Source organism: Buteo buteo, chromosome 12 (genome assembly GCF_964188355.1).
Source record: "Buteo buteo chromosome 12, bButBut1.hap1.1, whole genome shotgun sequence".
Classification (NCBI taxonomy): Eukaryota; Metazoa; Chordata; class Aves; order Accipitriformes; family Accipitridae; genus Buteo; species Buteo buteo.
Genome location: NC_134182.1, coordinates 11,315,988 through 11,339,266, shown reverse-complemented (window position 1 = coordinate 11,339,266; position 23,279 = coordinate 11,315,988). Strand labels below are relative to the sequence as shown.

Below are 23,279 nucleotides of genomic sequence, written 5' to 3'. Positions count from 1 at the left end.
TGAAATATAAATTATCTCTGGCTAAATCCTTATTTCTTTTGGCTTTTTCTTTTTTATGTTAAACAGCTGTGAAAGGCATGGCAGATAGAAGTATACTATACTGAAAAGAGCTCTTAATCATGTGCAACTTCAGAACAGAGAGTAATTCTTTATCTTCTTGTGTCCAATCCTACCATTTTAGCTCAACAGTTACTCCACTATGATTTGAAGTGGAACAACATCAGTGGGAAACTGCTCTGAGTGAGGACAGATAAAAATGGAACAAGCACATATCAAAAATTGTAATTGTTTGAGCCAAATACATTTAATTTAATAAGTGCATGCTATCTGCAACATGTGATGCAGGCACTAAACAGTTGTTATGATTGAACACAGTCACAATAATGGCAGATCTTTAAGTAACTAGTCCTTTACATGTGCATTTACAGCAGTTAACTCATCCAATAATGTTGCTGCTGTTGTTTGAACTCTGGCAGCTTCCTGAAGTCTCAGTCAGGTCACTGTCCCAGGTTCTGTACAAATAGCCAGTCACTCATTAACGTACCCCAAAAGTTTACAGTTGAAGTTTGCAAACCAGATAAATAGCAGGTGGGGAAAAAAACGTTGTCTTCATTTCAGAAGCTGAAAAAGATTAAGCAATTTATTCATTGTAACAAGACAGGAGAGTTAGTGGCAGAGAAATGAAACTTGATTTTCTGAGCACCAGTGCCTAAACCTCAGGACAACTATTTTAATCTTTATCTAAAAATCTAATATGTGGTATTTTCTTTCTCATGAGAAGAAACACTGCATAGTTTCTGTAGCTGCAACCATTTTTGACTTACGGAGCCCTAAAAGCTTCTAGGAATGGTGTGTTTCCCCATAGAAAGCCATACAAAAAGGAAATGATTTTGACAAGAGGTATTTTGAAAACCAATGAGATAATAGTATAAAACCTACTGTGTTCAGGTTGTGATGGTTCATTGTGGTGGTCCAATACCACACACGGAGCCAGAGCATATCCGAGGTGATGCCACTAGCAATATACTCCAGTTAACTTCAAGATCACGCCTTGAATGATGAACACACTTTTCCAGAGCAAAATGTCTGATACTGAAACAAGGGAACTGTCTGATGGAGTTTCTGAATCTGAAGGGTACAGACTTTTAAAAGCAGCAATCTGGCAATGTTCCTCACCACAAGCTTAAGTCCTGTTGGCTTTACACGCGGACTTTGTAAAACCATACTTTAGATATTGCTAAAATAATTCAGCAACTATGCAGACACTATTATTTTTGCCTTTTCTTAGAATTTAAACAAGTAGTATATAGCCTTTGAAAGAATGGTGTTAATTTTTGTGAAGCTTTTCATCTGAGCCATAGCAAACTGAGAGAGAGCAGAGCTTCTGCCTCATCTCTGCTTAAACTCAGGTACAGTAACAGAAGCTGTTGTGTTTTCGAATAATTTCAGAAAGGAGGAATTTCCTAAATCTGTCGTAATTTATGACCACCTCTGTTAAACCTGTATAAAACACAGTAGGGAATCTATACTGCATACTCAATAGTTACCTATCCAACCATAAATTAAGCCCCAATCTTTGCAGTCATTATGTGAGGGAACAAGTCCCAGATCTAGCTCATTTCTATTTAATGATGTGTTTTGTTGTCAGCATAATCTCTTCAGTTTCTTTGTATTTTCCACATTTCTATAATACCTGAATCTGTCTCCCTACAAAAATGCTGCAGCAGTTATTTTCATTTGTGCCAAACTGCTTTAATTTCACTGGATTATAATAAATCAATTCAATCAATAAGTGTTATACTTTGCTATTTTACATCAATGAGCAGTTCTTTTAACAAGAGACCCAGGCTTAAATTATATGGAAGAAAAATCAGGTCTTTCTTGTAGCCAACAGAGAGATTCTAAAATGCTTCAGGGGGAATTGTTTCTATTGAATATAAAACACAGCACCTAAAAAGGTGACAGTAAAAGTGCTGAATGGAAGTTAGAGAAGAGAGAGATGCTTTTTTTATATTTTAGTTAATAATGCACAGGTACAACATGACATTGCTAATGGCATTCACAGAAAACATAAGACAGACTCTTTCTGAATATTTTGAATGATGTACAATGAAATAGATTAAAGCACACATCTAAGCAGTTGCTGCTGTGAGAGGATCATTCTCCAAAAACAAGGGTGTTGGTTCTGTAGCTGTGTACTTGCCTCCAGTAAGCTGCTGAGCAGCATCAGCTCCCAGGTTTGCAGGGCTTTGTCTGTTACAAGATTTGGCTCTCAGTACAAAAGTTAGTAACAAGTGCAATTTTTAAGGTTTCAACATCAATCTATTCTACTGTACTATTATTCAGTAGTGATGGAATATCCTGTTTCACATATTCATACTTAAGGATTTATCACTGCATAGTACAGTGCGTTAAAAATTAGCCATACATTCGGCTGTTCGCATTGATGGGAATGTGGACAGTTTAGCATAGTTCTGAAACAGAAACAGATCTGATTGTATGTATTAAGCAATGGAATTTATGCTTGAACACATTCTCAGGGGTTTTCTATGATAAAGTAAGTTTGGGTAAACAGGAGTGGACCTTCATCCACAGGAATACAGAACTACAGTGTTTGAGATATGCATATGGCATTTAGCGTGCAGAACTGATTATTAGATATGCATTATTTGTTAGCATCCTAAAATCCACATTAATTTCCTAGTGGACTGGAATCAATTGGGGTCCATATTTGAATATCTTCAGAAGCCTGTGTCCCTTGTCAGGCATCAGATATGGAAGCAGCATTTGCAAGCTTAATCCAGAATGTTAAAACAAACCCAACTTGACTATTGTTTGTGCAGCACTTTAAAGCCGGCTGAAAAAACTCCAGAAAAACTCCCAGAATTTTGTGGGCATTATTTGTCAGTCTGTCAAAATAGAAATATTTCTCAAACAAAGAACAGGGTTTCACTGAACTTCAGAACTAAGGCCTGCAAGGAATCCTGGTGGGCTGCAGGAGAGCACGGGCTCCCAGGACCCATAGCTCCAAAGCAGCCCCACCACACGACCGCCCCGCTGTTGGGGACTGCGGCCGCTCCAGCACCTGCCGCTTCCAGGCCCACCGGCTTTCTGGAAGTAGCAGGGCCATCCTCTCTGTCTTGTGAGCCCCAGAGCTGCACATCACGTTTGGCCTTCCAGTTGAGCAGCAGGAAATCTGAGACCTTTGAGAACTCAGCTTATGCCCAGGCTCTGAGTCTTGAAGCCCTGGGAGACCCTCGTCTGGGCTTCTCAGGACTCGCTCTGGCACAAATAGCTAAAAACCGTGAAAGCCCTGGGATTTGGGAACCCACAAGATGGAGTCTCCAGATTCAATGACTTTAAAAAAAAAGAATTTACAAAAATGAACTTAAAACCATGAGAAGAATGGTTCTAATATGCATTCTAATAAGGCATCATTTATTTTTCTTAATTTTGGACCTTCCTGTGGAACAGGAGTTCTGCCACTTGATTGCCTCTAGTAAAGCCTACCATACTAGTATTGGATGAACTCTCAGATATTTGTACTTCGTGGTATTTAATTATCTGATATCTTAAACTGCATGATTAACTGTTAAGAGCTGGAGGCAAATTAAGCAACTGTTACAGTTACATAAACGATACCCTAGAGAGCCCCTATGAAGATATGTATGAACCCATACCCAGGCCATCCTCCCACTGATCAGCAGGATCCAATTTTAGCAGTGTGCTTGTCAGCTGTGAGGCCCCTCAGCAGAGCAAAGACACTCCTTTTCAAATGCCTTTGCTGTCACTGGGTGGTATCCACTTGTAGTGACAGAGAAAACATGGAGAAGCAAGGAGAGACAGATGTAAGGAGGAAAGATCAGGGCAGTCCTTCATCAAGTCCCTTTGATGTAAAAGGGAGATGTTATAGTTCGGGTATCTGTACAGGCAGAAAACAACAGAAGACAAATAATAAGAAAACTGTGAAAGCACGTGGAAAAATTATGACTCTGCTCTTTATTCTCGATCTCTTTTCATTAACAGAACAGAACATGGTTTAACTAGCAATATATTTTAGGAGGTTGGCTTTATAAGACCTCAGACATTTTCACTCACTTCTGCATGTAATTTCTGCGTAGCTGCATACAGATTAATTATTTCTTCTCATCCAGGACAGATTCATAATTTCCTAGTAACACTTTCAAGATTCTTAAATAAATAGGAAGAGCACCATAATTGTATCAGCCCTTTTATCCCAATTAAATAGCTGAGGGTGGTTCAAGTACTGATTAGCCTATACTCTTGCCTTGCAGGATAAAAAAATCACTCTCGTTGGGTTTTCATGGGCCAGAGCTCATCTGCAAATTGTTATCCTTTACACAGTTTCCAAATGAGCGAACTTATTAACAGCAGGGAGTCTATTCATTAATATATAAACTCTAGCTGATGAAGAACAAATTACTTGATTGCCTGAGAAAGTAACTGAGCTACCTCTCAAGTACACAGCCATGGTGTGGTAGCTCATGGATTTCAGTGGGCAACACAGTCAAGTAGTTATTTCAGTAAAGGCAGAAACCCTTCTCTGAGTTTCTAAAATAAGCAGGTTGCAAGTGAAGCACTTCAGATTGCATTTATCAACAAGAAATACGGCCTCATCCTGGGCAGGTAAAAGCAAGATATAAATGAATTTATGCTGTCTCTGCTGATGGATATGAACCTGCTGCTGGCACATTACTTCAGTTATTTTAGACTCCTTTGAAAATTCAAGCTCTAAAATCACTTCTACCTCCCCCCCCGCCCTGCCCCTTTCCAAACCCCTATTTCTCTTCTCAGCAGGGAGAAGGCTGACTTTAGCAGAATGGGAGCAATACAGTCTCTCCCTTCTCCCAGTGCCCAAGAGTCACCTTGGACATGGTCTATACCTTGGAAGTATCCCTTTCTCTACTGACTGCGAGGTTTGCGACAGCATCTGACCAAGGATGTACAGCCTACTCCATCAGCATGCTCTGCTCTTCCCCAGAGCAAGCAAATGCTTTCTTTCCATTCCCTGTGAAGAGGGCCGAGTGCTGTGGCAGTGGAAATTTCCTTGATCTTCAAATTGCTACGAAGGGTTCTGCTGCTGTGACTGCAGCAATATTCTATCTACCAGACTGGAAATGACTTTAGGAATATGTTTATAATTAGTGCATAACTTAGAGCATCAAAGACCACAATGTGTACCTTTTCCCCTTCCAATCTGTCTTGTCTGGTTAAACCAGAGGTTTAAAGTTTCTCAGGGCAATAGTTGTCCTTCACTCTATGCAGACATGTGTCTCTTGATCTGTCACATTTAAACACTAACACAGCACAACCAGCAAGTCACGAGAAATAATCTAAGTACAAATAAGCACTGAAACATGAGAGGGGTGCTGTTAGAAAACTCTGAGGTTTATGTGTGCACCACACTGGTTAGCCAAAGATTGAGGCCATTTTTCCCCAAAGGGCTGAGAAAGGGAAAGGGGAGGAGGGAGAGTGTTGGGGAAAGTATTGTATTCTTGTCCTGTTCTTATACTTTCCCAGGGAACTACTTGTGGCCAGTATTGGAGACATATCTGACTAGATAAACTTCTAGTCAGATGCAGGGCAGCACTGGTAAACTGTTTTGCCACTTTAGAGCCTTTTTTACTTACAAATTATAAATTTCATTATTTATAATATAAGTTATAAATTAGAAAAAACTATTCAGACTCAGTTTCTTCTGTCAGTATATCTTGTCTGATAACTCTTCTCTGTTGTTTTGAGCAAGATAAAGCCACAGGCTCTGCATCGGGGCCACTGACCTACACCCAGAAGAAAACCAAACTCTACCAGTCTTGCATGTTTTATTTACTATTTGGTCTCCTCTTGCCTGTAAGGGCTAAAACTGGAACTAATGCCTAGTGGAGGAAAAAAAAGAAAAAGAAAAGGAAAAAAGGACAGAGTAAATGCACTCTTAACAGGCCTTCATACAACATATTCTGTTAATTTTATCCTACTGTTTAGATGTCAGGGAATAGCAGGACATGTGTGAACTATATTTATTTAAAAATAACAATGTACCTTAAAAAAGAAATTAAATCAAAAGGATGAAAAAGAGCACAGAAAAGAATATTTAACCAGAGCAGCTGGTAATTGCTATCTCTTCTCCCTTGAGTTTTAGGGTTTTTTTCTCTATTCGACTGGGTTTCCTCTGCTTATGCACATGCTTTGACTTTTTCTACATCACATGACACTGGTATGTTATTGTCTGACAAAGCAAGAAATTTTGAAGCCAACTTCTGTTCTATACAGTGCGGAATTACTGAATTTTCCCCCTTCTTGTCAGATATCACAAGTGTTCAGTACAGTTGCTGGAACTACAATATTACATGAATGAACTACGTGGATAAATCTGTCATTTATTTTGTTAGGACTTTGACAAGAAAATAATTTCATTCCACTAAATCGTCATGCTATTTATTATTATTCTGTTATTTCTATTTTCCATTTTTCAACTCACAGGACTGTAAATCATCATTGATGTGCCATGTGGTAGGTCAAAGGTGACCATCTTGAACATAAGATCTTCACAAGGAACTAGAGTTCACATTTGAAACCTGCTGGCTCACAGCAGTTAGCTACAAGTTTCAACAGTTCACAAAGGTAATACAGCCTCTTCCTGCAGCAGCTGCAGCAGACAGAAATAACAGACTGATGGTTGAAGAGGAGGAAAAAAAATTGGGAACTTTTTCTTTTCTTTATGTCAATTCAGGGGCATGCTGTGCACTTGGTGGGGCTGCCAGGAAGCTTACTACAGCACCTTCGGCACTGGTGAGGAATAATCAGTGTCAGGTGTCACAAAGCAAAGTCAAGATCAGCCACAACTGTGGCCACAACAGTGACAAGGGAGGGTGAAACACTGGATGCTAGCAAACTGGAAATTTCTCCAGAGTAGGCAAAAAGCTCCCGGTGGCCAAAAGCCAATAAAAAAATTCTGTTCCATCTAGTCATAAAGCCTCTAGCATAAGGATAGCAGGAACAGCAATGTGTCTGCTCCTAAATGCCAAAAAACCCCATAGGAGGGTGAATGAAGCCCAATTCAGGGGGTAACTAGAGAGCCAGTATAAATCACTGAGGATATGAATACTGTCAGTTCAAGAAGCTGAGTTTTCTGTAACTTTTTAGTGATATATGTCAATAAAATGATTGCACTTTTGTATCAGAACTGCAGTCCATCTTAGTTCAGCATCCTGCCACCAGGATCCTACCTTTCAAGTACCTGAAAAAACCCTTCAGCAAGCATATACCTAAAAACCAAGCTGTTCTCGTCCTTGTACTACATCTTCTAACACCCAGAATTTACCTTCTGAATAAAGGAAGAGATTTATTATTCTTCCCAATAAATCTATTAGAATTCATTACAAAGTAGTTGATATATCAGTTTGTGTCATTTCTAAACACAACTAAAAGTATGAGAAACAAGATCTTGCTATTTATCAATATTTTGTAGTATTAGCAATAACTTCAGCAGCTGCCTTGAAAGCATTTCAATTCCTCTAAATCACTAAGTAATATTAACTCAACATTTACAAATTTTCCAAATACTCCTGTTAACTGTATACTGTGACACTTCAACTAATGAGGCCAAATTAACAACTTCCAAGTTTTAAATTAAATAATTAAAGAAAGCCAGTGATATCTAAATAAAATTACCCCCACGATTTACAGCCAAATTCTCTAAAGTTATACTGTCATAAAGTTAATGTGGTATTGAAGGGACAGGGAAAAAATATGCTATCAGATATTAATGATAAACTCAGCCAAGGTTGAGACCAACAAGTTTTTGGGAGAATTATAAGTTGTAAAGTTAGCATCATATGTTTGTGTGGTTTTGGCTTGACTAATCAGATATTGCAGGATGAAAATAATGATATTATAATGCTTCTTTCCTGAGTGACAGGCATAAAAGCTTTCAGTAAGAATGCACTTCACATGCAAAATGGGGCCAAACAGTTGTAAATAAAAGAACTAAGACTTTCTCATTATCTTAATGGATCAGGCTGTCAGCACTTTTATATTCCATGGTGTTTCTTAGAAAAGATCTTAGGTCTTCACATTTTTGGGCAGCCAACAGCTCTTTGTACATGAAGGAGCAAGTTTTTATAGCCTCAGCTATGTAACAGTTTCATTTATTTAGATGGGAACTTTTTTATTTTGTTGCAATTTCTTGATATTTTTCAGATTATGACAGTTAAGAAATCATCAGGACACCTTTTTGCATATTTTCATTTCTTAGTAATTAATTAAAAAAAGAAAGGTAGGAACACCCCCCACCCCCCCAATCTGTTTTCCATTTTTATCCTTTACAAAATTGGCCCAGTAAAATACTTAACAAATGTATAATGACTGTAATAGGCAAGTACATTACATTTTACTTTTGATTTTCAATCACCATTGTAAATTTGCTTCCAGATCTGGCCCCCACTGAAGTCCATAATGATGTTAACATCAACTTCAGCAAGGTCATAGCTTGATTCTCTAAAAGGTCATGGGTGTTTTCAAGCAGAAGGTATAAAGAAATATGGGCAGGTATGTGTGTATTTGTGAGAGCAACAGAGAAGCCACACCTCTGACTTGTATTCAGAAACTATGTACTCAGCTAGTTTCTTCAAATACCATCAGGGCTTGGCTGAAAAAGACTTTGTTGGCAGCTAAAGAGTTCATAAAATGAATCCTCCAAAATGTGTAGCAAAACTGGACTATTGCAATTAAACTTTCAATTTTCTGAAAAAGCCATTTTCTGCTAGCGGTTCAACAACAACAACAAAATGTACCTAATTACAATGAATCTCTCTGAAGTGGGACTGAGTATCTTCAGACGTATGAACATTTGCAATAGACTACTGGCTATGCTACTGTAGCAAAATGCTGGCTGTCTTCATCATGGAGACCTGGCTCTTCTTCTCAGTAAAACAATGACCTATACTGAAGTGGGACAGTTTTCTGATTTTTGTTTATTTGCTTTTTCTTATAATCTCAAATGATGCAAGACACAGGTTAGATTGGAACGCAGGCAGAGCATTCAGTAGGACAGAACAATGTTGTTTAAAACTACAGCACCACTAAACTAGCAGGCTTTATAGCCACATGATTTTTTTTTATTTCATTGTGCAAGCAAGAGCATTCCTGTTGCAAGGGGAAATCAGTTAACAGAGCGAGATCATACAGCATAGTAGGGGAGCCCTGCTGTTACTTGCTGAAAGAACGTCAGAACTGAAAGGAGGAGGTATTAAATGTAATTCCCTGCTGCTCTCTCTCTTAAGGCACAGGCAGCTCTCTACTGGAGGCCTGCTAGCTGCAATCAAAGTTTGCCCTAAGAGACCTTCTCCACCATAAAGCCATAAGCAGCAGCAACAGCAGACTATAAAGCTCTCATCAGATTTAAGCACAATCCTGGCAGTCTTAAACAAAGAGGGATGCTCAGCTCGGGTACTTCTGAGGGGGGCTCGACAGGGTTTCACACGCTCGGAGGGGGTGAGGTGGGCAGGGACCTCAGGTGCTCCCTCCGACCCCCGCTCAGGGGCAGCCACCCAGAGATGGTGGCCCAGGGCCCTGTCCGGAGGCTTTAGAAAGTCTCCAGGGTTGGAGACTCGGCTGGGCAACCTGTGCCAGTGCTCTGTCACAGCCCTCCCCCCCAGCAAAAAGAGATTCCCCACGTTCAGAGAGACCCTCCTGGGGTCTGCGGTCCTCTCACGGGCACCGCTGAGGAGAGCTGGGCTCCTGGCACCCTGAGCTGCCCTCCCCACGGCCTCGGGCAGGCCTCCCGTCCCCTCACGGCCCGCCGCGCACCCCGGGGGCAGCCGCGGCCCGGGCCCCTGCCCGCGGGCGCCGGGTTACCTGGCAGGCGGAGGAAGGGAGCCCGCCGAGGCCCCGCGGCCCCAGCCCCGCACAGAAGCAGCCGCCGGCCCGCGGGGATCCGCCTGGCAACCGCGGCTGCCCGGGGAGGAGCCCCGCGGTCGGGTCAGGCCGCCGCTCCCCCTGCCCGGCCCGGCCCGCCAGCGCCGGCGGCCCTGCGTGGGCTCGCTGCCCCGCCGCCATCTCCGGCCGGCCTCCCGCCCCGGCGGGGCGCCTCCTGAAGGCGCTCTCCCCTCCGAAGCAGCGGCGTTGACGGAGCGCTTCGAAACCGTTTTAAGCGGCTCCTATTTATAGCTCTCCCGTCTTATTTTTAGAACCGAGCCTGGGTCTCACAGCAAAGGCTGGCGAAGCGTGTGCGGGGTGCGGCCGGGGAGCCAGCGCGTCACCCCGAGCGCTTTCAGGAAGGCGGGTAGTCAAGGGTGAGCAACGAAACGCGTCGGCTCATCAGATTAAATATTTAGAGCTTCAGCGTGGTTTTGGGGCTGCTAACGACGGCCCGGCCATGCGCCCGGCCACAGACAGGCACCTCCGCCAAGGGTCTGAGGTGGCAGAAGGGCTGAAGCGACCAGAAGGGCAATACCGACTGTCAGCGTGGCCTACTAGGGCTTTGAGCGCCTTTGAGCGCTTCCCGACTGCATGCCTCTCTGAGGGTGTTAATGAAAAATAAGGTCTCGGAAGCAGTAGTGCTCCCCACCCATTTAATGTTGAGAGTGATACTGGACGGGTAAAGAGCTGCCAGAAAAACATACTTCTGTGCTGTCGATAACATCCTCTTGATTGAGATGAACAACTGAAGCATATGTATCAGTCATTAAAGTGCTTAGTTATTAATAACCAATCTTCGCCATTATCTTAGAAAGAGGCAAAGCTCATTAGCTTTTTTGAGAACGTGCATTCACCCTGAAGGGTATGTCCTCCCTTTCCTTGGTACGTTAAATTCACATTAAACTTAAAGGGAGCCGCATGTGCGTAATGAACCGGCATATAGCTCAGGGCACACGCATTCCATCACCAGTGTCCATTATCCGTATTAAGTGACCAGAGGACAAATTAGACTTCATGTGAGCACTACCCTGATATTTTCTGCAGTTCTTTAAAAATGTGTTTATCCAGACCCCTGTGTCTCCTGCCTTTCAGATTATGCAGCTCCAAAAGAAGCTGTTAAGAAGCTGTGTCACAGAGCAGAAACGGAACCAAAGAACCTGCAGTGGAAGAATTACAGGCCATGGTATCAGGTAGAAAAGTTATACCATAGGCAAAGCAACTGCATAGGCTCATGTAATTTTGAAATAAATCCTTCACAGGATTATTAGCAGGCATTAAATCTAGCCTTTACAGAGCCTAGATAGTGTTTTAGCACTTCACCTGAAGTAATATTTTCATTAACTGCTAGTTATTGGATGCTCTTATTCATTGCACCCTAGCCGCTACAGAAGAACATCTTTATTTTAGCTCGGAAGTTTCACCTGCTCTAGAGCAAGACATGAGGAAGGGCACTCTCAGTAGAATATGCTGATCATTGGTGCTCCTCGTGTATAGTTAAAGAGTTTTAAACATCAATACCACGCTCCAGAAAATAGTATAAGTTGCAGAACGCAAGTTGTAGCAGTGTCTTGCTGTAAGTTTAAGTAGAAAGTGACACTGCTATTCCAGAGTCATCCTAGTGAAAGCCCCTGTCTAAAGTCTGTCTTGAGCCTAAGTGGCATACAGGGCGAGAATGTATCTAGAAAAAAGCAACAGTTACACAGGAGGGAGATTAAACTTCCAGCTTTAGAAAATCGTGTTTATGTTTCCAGCCACTTCAAAACAAAACACGCCCAGGTGGCAAGCGGAAGACAGGCTTTCTGTCCCTAAAAGTCTTCAGATTAAATCAGGCAACCGAACATTTTTACCTTCTGGCTTCATGTCTTCTAGCAGATCACTACAGGTGACAAATGTTCTGAAGAGCAAGCTATGCTTTAAACTTCACCTAGGCAGTTAATTTGCATGCAAATAACTGACTAGTCCTTTAATTATCCCATAGTTCTATTGATGATAGACAAGAGCTATAGCTCATACTCCCTCAGTTATGTTGATGCAGCAAGAATAACAAGTAACTTTAAAAAAAGTATTTTTATTACTGAAGTCAGCACACACATCTCTGAATTCACACAGGGAACAGATGTAATAAGTAAGAAGATACCATTTATACACAGTCGCTATTTGGGGTTGAACTGTGCTTAAGAGAAAGTTGCGTAGATCACAAGCCTGCAATCAGAAAAGTTGCTCTTAATGTGATGATTCTTTCAGACCCAAGACAAGGCTTTTACATTCTTTAAACACCTACTTTTCTCCTATCAGTCATTGTTTTGATTGAAGAGAAGGAAAAACAAGACAAACACCTTATGCAGAAGATATAGAGCTATTTTGAAGAGCTTCCTTTATAAATGCTCCTCTTGGGACCCAGTCTCTCACATAGAGCGGATCTCTTGTCTGAACCATCCTTCTCTGTGAACAGGTAAGTTCTGATACTTTTATTGTCTTTTAATCTAATGGGCAGGTTTCTAGCTTGTATTTAATTAACATATCTTATGCTGGCACTCTTGAAAAGGAAGAAAAAAAGGTTTGTTGAAAAGCAAACTGTTGAAGAAATTTAGAATGTTGAAGAATAAGCAAGAGATAAAGGAGGTTAAACAGAAAATCACTGATTATCCTCATAAAGACAGAAAAAGCTGTCTGCTGTTCTTTCTTCCTTTGCTTTCCTTAGACTTAGCAGCTTTTTTTCATGCTGGCTGTGACAGTTATTCTTACAGCCCCACTCTTGTTTAACTCAGCAAGATTTTTTTGAAGTCCCTATTCTGCAGGAATAAGACTATGTCAGTCTTAGTGCATATGTAGCTTCTGATTTGATATGTTTCTGAGCAGTATTAGTCTCATACCTGAAAAGAGAAATAGAAGTCTTTCAAAGTGATTTGATCAAAGTTATACTCAGTGTTTGGGTTTGCAAATGTTGTTCAAGGTTAAGCAACTTTTTTATTTCAATTCACAAATGGGAATAAAAAGCTTTGAACTTTAAAATTGATTATTGTAACATTCCAGTTACATTGTTATTTTCACTTTTTCTGATACAGCTTGGTTAGGAGACAACATATGAAGGAACAACAGTAAATATCAGTCTGGTTCTGTAACCTTTACTCGAGTGAGTAATAGTACTGAGTTTGGGGGCACTGCTACTGCTATAGGCACCACAGTGATGGGAAGTTATTTGGTTCTTAAAGATTTAATTAGTAAAATACAAGGAAGATGTATAAAAATTCAGTGTTGTTGGACTTTTCAAGAGGCACAGCAACTAAACAAACAGTTGAATGATCTAGCAGCAGCAGGAGACCTGCTAATGCAAATACTTAGTGGAGTGACTCATAAAAACAAGCTGAAAGAAAAACATTAACCAGCTTGCCCTTTCTTCCCCTCTTTCTTTCCCTCCCTCCCTCCCCTCTACTTCCCTCTCCCCCCATCCTCTATCGTAAAAGCACAAGCAGATCAACACCAGGGAATGTTTCCCTACTTGCATATGGTACATCCAAAAGAATTGGTAAGGGGGGCAAAAGTGAGTTGCCATTCCATTTTAAAACCTAAACCAATCCATGACAGTCTCCCTCTTGCTGAATCACTGAAGGGAAAGAGGTCTAAAGAGATTCTCTAGCTGTCTTACTACACTCTTTAGTGATCATCTTGGTGTATAAGGCTAGTCCAACCATGGCAGACAATGCTGGAGTAAAACCAAGTATCAAGACTAAGACTTCAAATGTAGTTGTGCTGCAAAAACTGCTTAGAGGCTTTAGATCCTAATTTTCAGAAATATAAATATCAGAAATAACTGAATACTCCCAATCTTTTGGCAATCTTAATGTATCTGTGGGATTTTTGTACAAATTCATGTTATCCTTTTGTCCTTTGCTTTCTTCCCTTCTGCATGTCTTTCAGTGGATACTGTTATAAGCTGAGTGTACTGTAATGTGTTTGGAGTTTTCTCCACAGTTTTCTGTGGCTTTACTATTCTAAATTTTCTTTCCAGGAAGCTGCAGTCATATGAGTTTGACCAACATACCTCTTACTTTGTGAGGTGGTTGCATTAGCAAAAGATCACATTCGAATCAATGTGAGAGTCAAACTATTAAGTGAAGGCTACTATGGTACAGGAATTGAAAAGTATTATTGTCTGTGGTTGCCACATGCAACATCACTTAGGAAGGAGACCATTCTCTTATGGGGCTCTCTAAAGCACAAGTTTTACTTCTTTAGAGAACATACCAACTGCCAATGCTTATACCACCCTGTGAACACTAGTGGAGATTGTGCATCTTGCAAGTTTAAGCACACCATGAAGACTGCAGAATTAAGCTGCTTCTGAGATTATTTCCATCATCTTCTTTTTTATATGTAACGTACAAAATCCGCATTCTCACTCATAACAAAGCGAAACTGATAGCTTATATCTGACCATTTATCTCCAGAGTACATCTTAATGGCACAGTTATAAGTTACTCTTGTTGTTGAAATTTTAGAAGTAAAATCTGTCCTTTGTTTTTCTCATCTAATATATAAATAGTCTGATTTGATTCTTGGAAACCTTTAATTCCTGGCTGCAATAAACTGGTAGAGGAACATGTTTCTAAAATACATGTTTCCAACCACTGGAAGGAAGTCTATCTTACTAATATCTTTATCATTAATTTGCAGTAATGATCCAGAAACTCAAACCAGCAGGAAGGATAAAAATATAGAGGCAAGCCTTAAATAGCTTGTTGACAGAGAAGCTTTAGAAATAAATTTAACCTCAATCTCAGCTACAGTGACCGCTTGCCACTGTCTTTTTATATGGCATTGTATTCTGTGCTATTTACTGTTTTGTCATGTGTGTGTAGAGCAGACACTGTCCCTTGATCCTTCATAGGAAACTACATGACTGAATGCAACCCCGTAAGAGAAGGCAGGATTTGGGAGTTGGTGCAAGAAATCTGTTCTCTAAGCCATGTTTGGGAGTACACCATCAGTATCTTTACTCATTATATGGACTTTGTAAGCAGGGCTGGTGGATTCTACAGGTCCTGAAGTCATGAAGCTAATTAGGCATTACAGTTATAAAGTACCTCAGCCTGGATGAACCCATCCACCAGCCATATGGAGCACTACAGTAATTTAGTCTCTGCAGTGGCACTCAAGATAGAAATCTGCAGTCTGATAAAGGAGATTATCTTTAGGCCCTGTGTCAAGTTGGGCTTGGAATGGAGGATTTAACATCTTCACTTGACACCCTGCTGAGTATCACTTTTCTGTGTTTGTTGCAGAAGATACATCTGCAGTGCTAAAGGAAGGATTAACATAGATTCAGTCTTTTTTAGAGAAAGGCAAGATCAAATATGGGTTTGTACACTGAGCTTCGACTTCCAAAATGAAACTCATGACCCAGGGATTCCAAGCCCTTCACATTCAAAGGAAAAGTGACGAGCATAGATGCTGATGGACATATATGGGATTTAATTAATGGTATTGACAACAATTCAAATTATTACTCTCATTGTTAGTAATGCAATTATTTAATTAACAAGTTTAAAAATAATTAGCAGAATCTGTTTTATAATATTTTCAACAAATCTCAACCTGGATGCAGGTGGATGTTCCCTGTTGAAGTGAAGTGCAGGGATATCTGTTGGAGCATTAAATTCGTGTTTCAAGGGCACATTCCATGGCATTGCCATGTGGTGTGTTACCTTGGCTGTAACATTATGTTGCCTAAATCACTATGAAAGCCCTGTTCGTTGCATTGTGCAAGAGACCTGGTGATTGCTTCCCAGCAGTGATGAGAATGAGTTATGATCCTCTCTGCCTCTTCCTAAAATAACAGGGAATGAATTTCATGTGGGCAAACACTTGACTCATTCTTCTTGGAACTGATAGCTTACCACACAGGACTTGGAGGCTGCTCAGTGAACCAGTCCACGGTTCACAGGAAGAAGAAGCCTCCAGAGGAGCTCAGACACTCAAAGAATAACATTCTTGGCCAAAAATAACCCTGAGCACTGAAAACAAATTAAAAAAAAAAAAAGCTGGTTTACTTGTAAATCTATTGCAGCAACATGTACCTCCAGACATATCTGAGAGATGAATGGTACATCCATCTCTGTCTCTTCACTCTTCTGTTTCCGAGTAAAGCTTCTTCCCAACCAAACCAGCGCTACATATGATATACATGGCTTATGATCATGAGTCACATGAGCTATGTCAGCTGCTGCTGGTGAAGACCCTGGTGCAAGATGTGAAGGTAAGAATGGCTGCCCTAGGGCAATCGCAATGATACAATGATATCTGCAGAGGGACTGAGAAAAGCAGGATAGCTTAGGAAAGGCCAGAACTGTAACAATGGCAGTGTGAGAGGGGGACAGTCCCACCTGTGATGCTGTACAAGGAGGATGGGTAGGCATCATTCTTGGCATGTCCCAAACGAGCATGCAAAGGATGCAATGCAGCATGTTATGTTGTGGGTTTCAGCACTGGTTTGTATGGATGTGTGTGAACATGATATGTGGGGGTGAGATGCATTCAGGATAGTAGAAGTGATACATCTCTCCTACCTGTTCATACACACTGATGAACTGGAGATGGCTTTTTCTCCCATATCCTCCACAGATGCTATATGTTTTTCCCTCAGTTCTGTAGCTGACTGTGGGGAATGGCATGGCCAAGCGTACACCATGTTTTTGAATCTGTGTGTTTTGTCTTGACTGACAGACCTTCTGCAGACTCTTTGGCACAAAGCAGAAAATGGCTCACTGACAGCAGAAGGAATATGTCCTTCTTGGAGATGTGAATCCTTCCTTGGATGAAGGAGCTGCTGTGTACTGCCAGCTAGCATTCTTGCTGATTGTTAAGTTTCCAAATTAAAAAATGATTTAACTCTACATGAGGCAATATGTACTATGAGATGCTGCTGTGGCCTGAATCTTTATGGACTATTGCATAGATAGGGAATGAAATACAAACCTACTGACACACCTTTTCCCTTCCTTAGTGTTCCCTTCCCTTCCCCCTGTGCAACAACTCCTCCCCAGCAGCGACAAAACATTCTTTCCTCGCTCACAATTTTAAATAGGGGGATAAAGAGAGTGATCAGCCTGCCAAGAGCAAGGGAAAGGGTCTGGAACTGCTTGGTGGTAGTGGGAAGTAAAGGAGAAGAATTGATCACTCCCCAAAGTAATTCCCTTGCTTCTGAAAATATGTATTTCCAGTCCTGATACCACAGAAAGAATAATCTTTCCCATTCCTGGGAAAATTTCAGGAATGCTTGCTCCAAGAAATACACTTAGCATCTCATTTGTATGCTGACAAATCAGCCCTCATTCCAGAGATGGCATGGGTCTCCAAGGAAAGAATAACATTTCTGTTCCAGAGAGTTAGTGGCCTGAGGCTGATCTCTGTAAACTGTCTACAACTGAGGGTTCTCTGCACTGGGAAATGACTTTTGTGTTGGAACACGAATGCAGGAAATGAATGTGGTAACAAACACAGTGCTAAACACAACTGTCTATATTTGGAGTTGGGCTCTCGTTTGTGCTAAACCCTGCTTACCTACGCAGGAAGCTATAAAGGGATCTTGAAGTGTATATTAGAGTCAGAGGCTTTTAACAAGACATGGAATACCCCAACTCAAAAGACACATTTTAATGCAATTTACTGGTGTAAACAATGCAGGAAACAAGTAATTTAAAGGAGGCTGTTATCATTATCTTAATTGGTCATGGTAGCTTCATGCTGAAGTTGAGTTTGTACTTGATAACAGATACAAGCAAAATGAAAAACCCTATGACCAACTTTATAAAATACATGAGGATCATATTTTTATGTTTGTTAAAAGAAATATGCTTAGGATGGTTATGTTTACCTGAAGACATTTGTGTCAAAAAATCTAGGGAACTTTTAACACCATTTACCCATTCTTGCAGAGGCTCAGGAGGGGTAACTTAAAAATGGCAGGTCTAGATTAACACGAAAATCCCATTTGCTAAGTGTCTTTAAGGAGCACACTGCCTCTGTTCTATCCAGCTACTGGTTTTGTTAGGACCTGTGCATTCCTAGGAATGCTTCTTGTTATAATATGTTACATTTGAACAAAAATGGGTTGCATTTTCTTTCTGTGAGGACTAGGATATGTAAGTACCTGTAATGGGTTTGAACAAATCATAATAAGACTGGAAACATTAGACAGTAACTGCTTAATCCTGCAGTTATTTTATTAATTTTTCTTTGTTATTGAGGTAGTAAAAGTAATTGAAATGTTAATCTAGGATATTTGCTAAGGTATTATACCTACTCTATATTCAATTCATGTTCCAGTGCTGTGGGTTAAAGATGGATTTGCTATTAGAAAAATATGAAGTTCTTGGATCTCAGCAGTTTTGACTTAAGGGATTGAGTTGCATTAATTGTACTTGTTGTCTGCCCACAGGGTGTAAAGATACGATCAAAAAGTTGGCAAGCCTTATATGACTTTGATATTGTTGCAAGCTAATAACAATAGATCTGCAAAAGCCAGAATTTCTCCAGAAGTTAGCCTACAGGGTATCTATTTTAGCAGGTGGTGTAGCACAGGTGTAATAAAGCTGCTGAGGGTGTGACCTTGGTGAGTACTAGGTGCGTTCTGATTCAGATAGTAACTCCTTTTCACTGAGCTTGGATAGAGTTACATGAAATATTTTTAAAATGAAGGGATATACATAGTACAAGGTGGAAGATACTGGTGTTATTTCAATTCTGTTTTCATACAGCATAGAAAGTGAGATAGTGTTTTGGATATTGTCCTGGGAAGAGGAGCCAAGCAATTCTGTTTTTAAATCCTGATACTGACATTTACTCAGAGCCAGAAAGAATGAGGCAGCTCCTGAGGCACAGTTACCCCACTTTTGCTACAAGATTGCTATATCACCCCTAGTTGCCCTATTTCAAAATGTAGAAACAATGCTTATATTATGAAGATTAACTAGATAGTTTATGACAAATTGCTTTGAAGATTGAGTATCGAAGAAATTGCATACTTTTAAATAGGGCTCAGTATTTAATAACTTAACAGGTAGGTGGCTCCTGTTCCCTCTGTCTTGCAACAGTTTTTCAATTTGTTTTAATGATGGTAGGATGATCTCCAGAGTTTCTATGATTTTCATCTACATTTTATTTGAAGAATGTAATGCCTGATCTAAATGACTTTTTGTGTTGTCTCCAACCCCAGTTCCATGTAACATTTTTAAAAGTCCTATAATAATTCAGGAGACAAAAAAGCTCCTTGGGCCCTAAGATCCTTTAGCATTTTAGATATTTTATCATGTATCTAAATTCCAGCATTGTGTTGGACACACATTTTCCCTACTGTCATTGCTCTTCATCAACTATTTAAAAAGAAAGCCAGTTGTTGTGTCAGCTGAATACTTCAGTACATGGATGGGATCAAAGTGAAGTCATGACAAATAAATGGCATAGGAACAGCTTAATTGTACAATTGCACACAGTTTAGGAGACTAAAACGTGTGCTCACTTACTGTATTTGGACAGGAGAGAACTATTGTTTTGTAAGAATAATTTCCCAGCTATGGGAAAATAAATTTAAAATTCCTGGCATATCTCTTCATCTGAAATTTCAGGGGAATTTAGAGCTGCATGTGAAATTTGTGCCTTAAACCCATCTCTGGGGAAAGTAGAAGTGTTGATGGAATAAGTCAGGGTAAAACAATGACAACTCATCCATTTAAAACAAGGTAACCATATTGTGACAGATCTGTGAGGGTCTGCCAAGAGAGATGATTTCTGCTTACCCCGTTCTTGTGCTCTGTTCCATGTACATACTTGTGTCCATTCTCAAAGATAAGTACTGAGCTGGCTGAACCTTTAGTCTGGGCAGGTGTGGAAGTTTTCAGGAGCTGTACCCTTTCCCCTCTGTGTATGGGAACAGGCTATGCCATATGCCAGTCTTTCACGTCCTTGACCTGATAGCGTCACATCAGGAGTGGTGGACGGTGATGGTGACCTCAGGCACTTGTTGCCACAGCTAATGCCGAGCCCCTGGCCTTCTGCCATTGGCACTCTGGGCGAGTTGTAGCTCTCACTTACTTTTGTCTAGTCCCCCAGTTCATTCCAGATAGCATAGTTGCACTCTGGCTTTTCACTCTTGCACAAGAGCTTCTCTCACACTTCGAGTGTTGGGAAAATGAAGGGAGTACATGGGCCAGCTTTCTTTATGTGTCAGTGCCACATACAACAGGTAGGCAGGACATTATGTGATCATATTCTTGCTGATGGACACAGGGCTTTGTAGGACACTTCTCTCTTCCCCAATGCAGACATAAGGATGCATTCTAGTGGGAATTCCTCACTGTTGCTGCAGAACATTCTAGGCCTACAGTAGTTCTTAAAGTTCAGGGTTGCTCAGACCCCTGGAACAGAATTTGGTTTGTACTAAGTAAATTTTATTGAATTTAGAATCTGTTGTTGACTTTCATTTAAATCAACAAACATGAAGGAGAAACAATTAAATATATTGCTTGCTAACTACACACAAGATGCATGTGTTCTATTACATCTCATTCTGTTATTTTTGTCCTTTGGTTAATAAATATAATAAACATGCCCAACCTAAATACATTACTGCAGGATGCTAATATGCTGAGGATATTGAATATAATAGTTGTCCTGGAGAAATTGTCCAACAGAACAAATAAAAAAATACATAAATAAGTTGATACGATCTGATGTGATTATTCTGTCTTAAATTTCTAGGGACAACAATTATCACTCTAATTTCTTTCTCAGAAGTCCTAAATAGCAAGAGGAACAAAGGATGATCACCAGAGTCACAGACCAGGAACTGACTTAGGCCATTTATAGTGAATTTTGCTCTAATTTATTTTAAACAGTTGATTGTTTAGCATATGCATACTTAAGGGACTCTTTCTGAAGAGAAATAATAATACTAATGAGTAATACAGTTGTGCTTTATAGAGGTATGTATTCATGAACATAATTTATCTGACCTTGGTGAAGCTTTGGTTATCTGTTATTTGTCAGCAGACTTCTCTTATTTTATGAAAAATGTATTTTATGAGAAATAGAGTATTTAATTCAAAGCAAACTGGCTACACTTACTTTTCAGTAAAACAAAAAACCCCCAAATTTAGTGAGCTTTCCAGCACACAAAAATGTTGAACTAATCACTCAGCATTTTTTTTTGTTCTTTGATAAAGATTTCAACACTGCAATTTAAATCAGCAGGGTAACTGTTCAACATGATTTTCAGGGAGATTCCAACTGACTCCTGATCTGTAAAAGTATATAGTTTAAATAGGTTCCTATTTGTGTAGTGCAAGTGCTCAAGGGTCAAATGAAAAAGTGAAATCAAGGTGCATGTGAACGTCTATTTTTAGTTTTGCATTTTGCATGGCCATGTTGGTGCATGTACTCTACGGTAAGAGTGGAAATGCAGACCACAACCATGTATTTCTTGAAATAGCATACAGTTTAATAGATACTGCTACTTTTATTTCTGCATGAACAATGCTCTGGGGATTTCCTCAGTAAATAACAAACCAGGGTATTGATGATGCTTTGAGCCTTTGGAGTCTTCACACATCCTTGCAAGACCAGTGTCAGAAATCCTCTTACTGTTTTTGTCATTTTTCTGTTATCAATCATATCATTCATACCAAAGGAGTTTAATCAGAGCCTCTTATGCATATACATACAGCAGATGGCTCTGAAATTAGCTGCCTTGAAATACAAAGTTGTTCTTTGTAGGAAACAGCTCTAGTCTTGTTTGTGTTGATGATATACCCATATGAATAGAATTTCCTGAGTTTTCTGGTGGTTTTCCTTCAACTTGACAGGCTTAGTTGGATTTTGGGTTTTAGGCTGTCATTGTGTTCCATTTCCAAAATATGACTGGAAGAGGCCTGTGCTGTAATCTCCATATGACTGCTGGGTTTTTATATTCCAAACACCCACCATCCTAACTAACTGCAATACATCTAAAATATGATCTATAGCTTTCTGCAATTTTACGCAGTTCACAAATATTAGTCATTTTGAGGGATGATACTCATTTTAATCCCAACAACACTTATGTGCCAAATAACTTTGTGTCTCCTTACCTGTACACTTGTATTGGTAAAAATTATTTGTATCATACATAACTGCAAAGCAGTGTAGATGAGTTCTTGTATGAAGCCTCATATCACTTTAAGTTTGTTGCTTGAAGGCTGTGCATCAAAGCATTTTGTGCATCATTAGCTTGTTCCTTGCCAGACAACGTGGTACCCACACAAATATTACCATCTGGTAACTTCTGTTTAAAGCAGCTGTTGTCAGAGTATTTCAGAATTTTAATCGGTATCTAGATTTCTAAATGCCAAAGCTAACATACCTTTGATCTCATTGCAGACGGAAGAGCTTCTTAGATTACATGGCTGCACTACAGTGTGCTGATCTCCTCCTTGAACTGTGTCCATGCACAAAAGGGCCACGTTCCAGATATAAGTTCCTAGATGATAATTGGCTTGTTTTAGCATAACTTTCTGTGGGAACATCTGCAAGGTCGTATGGAGGGAAACAAGTGGAGAGTGCAAGAGAATGAGAGTTGTCCACTAAGTTGTGATGGTCTAGAAGTTGCTTGGACTCTTGAGTTTTAAGGCAGGATGCAACTGAAAGCATGCTAACTTTTATTTTGGTGCAATACTTCTTAATCACCATACGTTGATAAAAGAAGCTACTTTTAGGTTTTCGGATATCTGGGTCAGATCACAATTAAACATTGAAATAACTTGGGCTAAAAAGAAATTAATCTGATATACATATTTGCAAATAGTAGAATCTAAAAGAACAAGTATACAATGTGGTTTTTTCACAGGGATTTATTTATAATTTCAGAAGGACACAGTAGTGGAAAGATATTGATCAAAAAACTGGCAGGAATGGGTCTTCCATTGCTGACATGTAAGAGGTGTGAAAATTTTATCCTCCGTTTCCTTGAGTCACATTAGAGTTTAAGTTTTAAGCTACAGGAATGATTTAGTAGGAGTTTTTGTGTGACATAGTAGCAAGGAGTACTATTGCCTTAGCTACAGACACTGTACTTGATTATTTCTTTACCAGCTCCAGGGAACTCAGTATTGGTACCTTGTTTTCCAGTCAGTGGAGTTTTGCCATTGATGCAGCGTGTAATTAGTCATGACCCATAAGTTGCAACTATAGAAAACAACTATGTGTTGCTGAAAATTACTGTTCCTTCTAGGAATTATTGGAGGAGAGAGAACCGGGGGACTTGTTGCTATAGCACTGGGTAAAATGTAGCCCACTACAGATGAATAATA

General features: G+C 40.0%; 1 protein-coding gene across 2 annotated transcripts in view; it reads left to right on the top strand.

Moving 5' to 3' along the window:
* The first annotated feature begins 15,914 nt into the window (after window positions 1-15,914).
* Window positions 15,915-23,279, top strand: part of KCNK2 (potassium two pore domain channel subfamily K member 2) — a 129,424-nt gene continuing 122,059 nt past the window's right edge. Inside the window, exon 1 of one of the 2 annotated variants that reach the window (XM_075042644.1) lies at window positions 15,915-16,195. In XM_075042644.1, the coding sequence (XP_074898745.1) occupies window positions 16,153-16,195 (43 nt within the window). In that variant the 5' untranslated portion in view covers window positions 15,915-16,152. The remainder of the gene's footprint in view (window positions 16,196-23,279) is intronic. The other variant, XM_075042645.1, reaches the window with a different exon arrangement.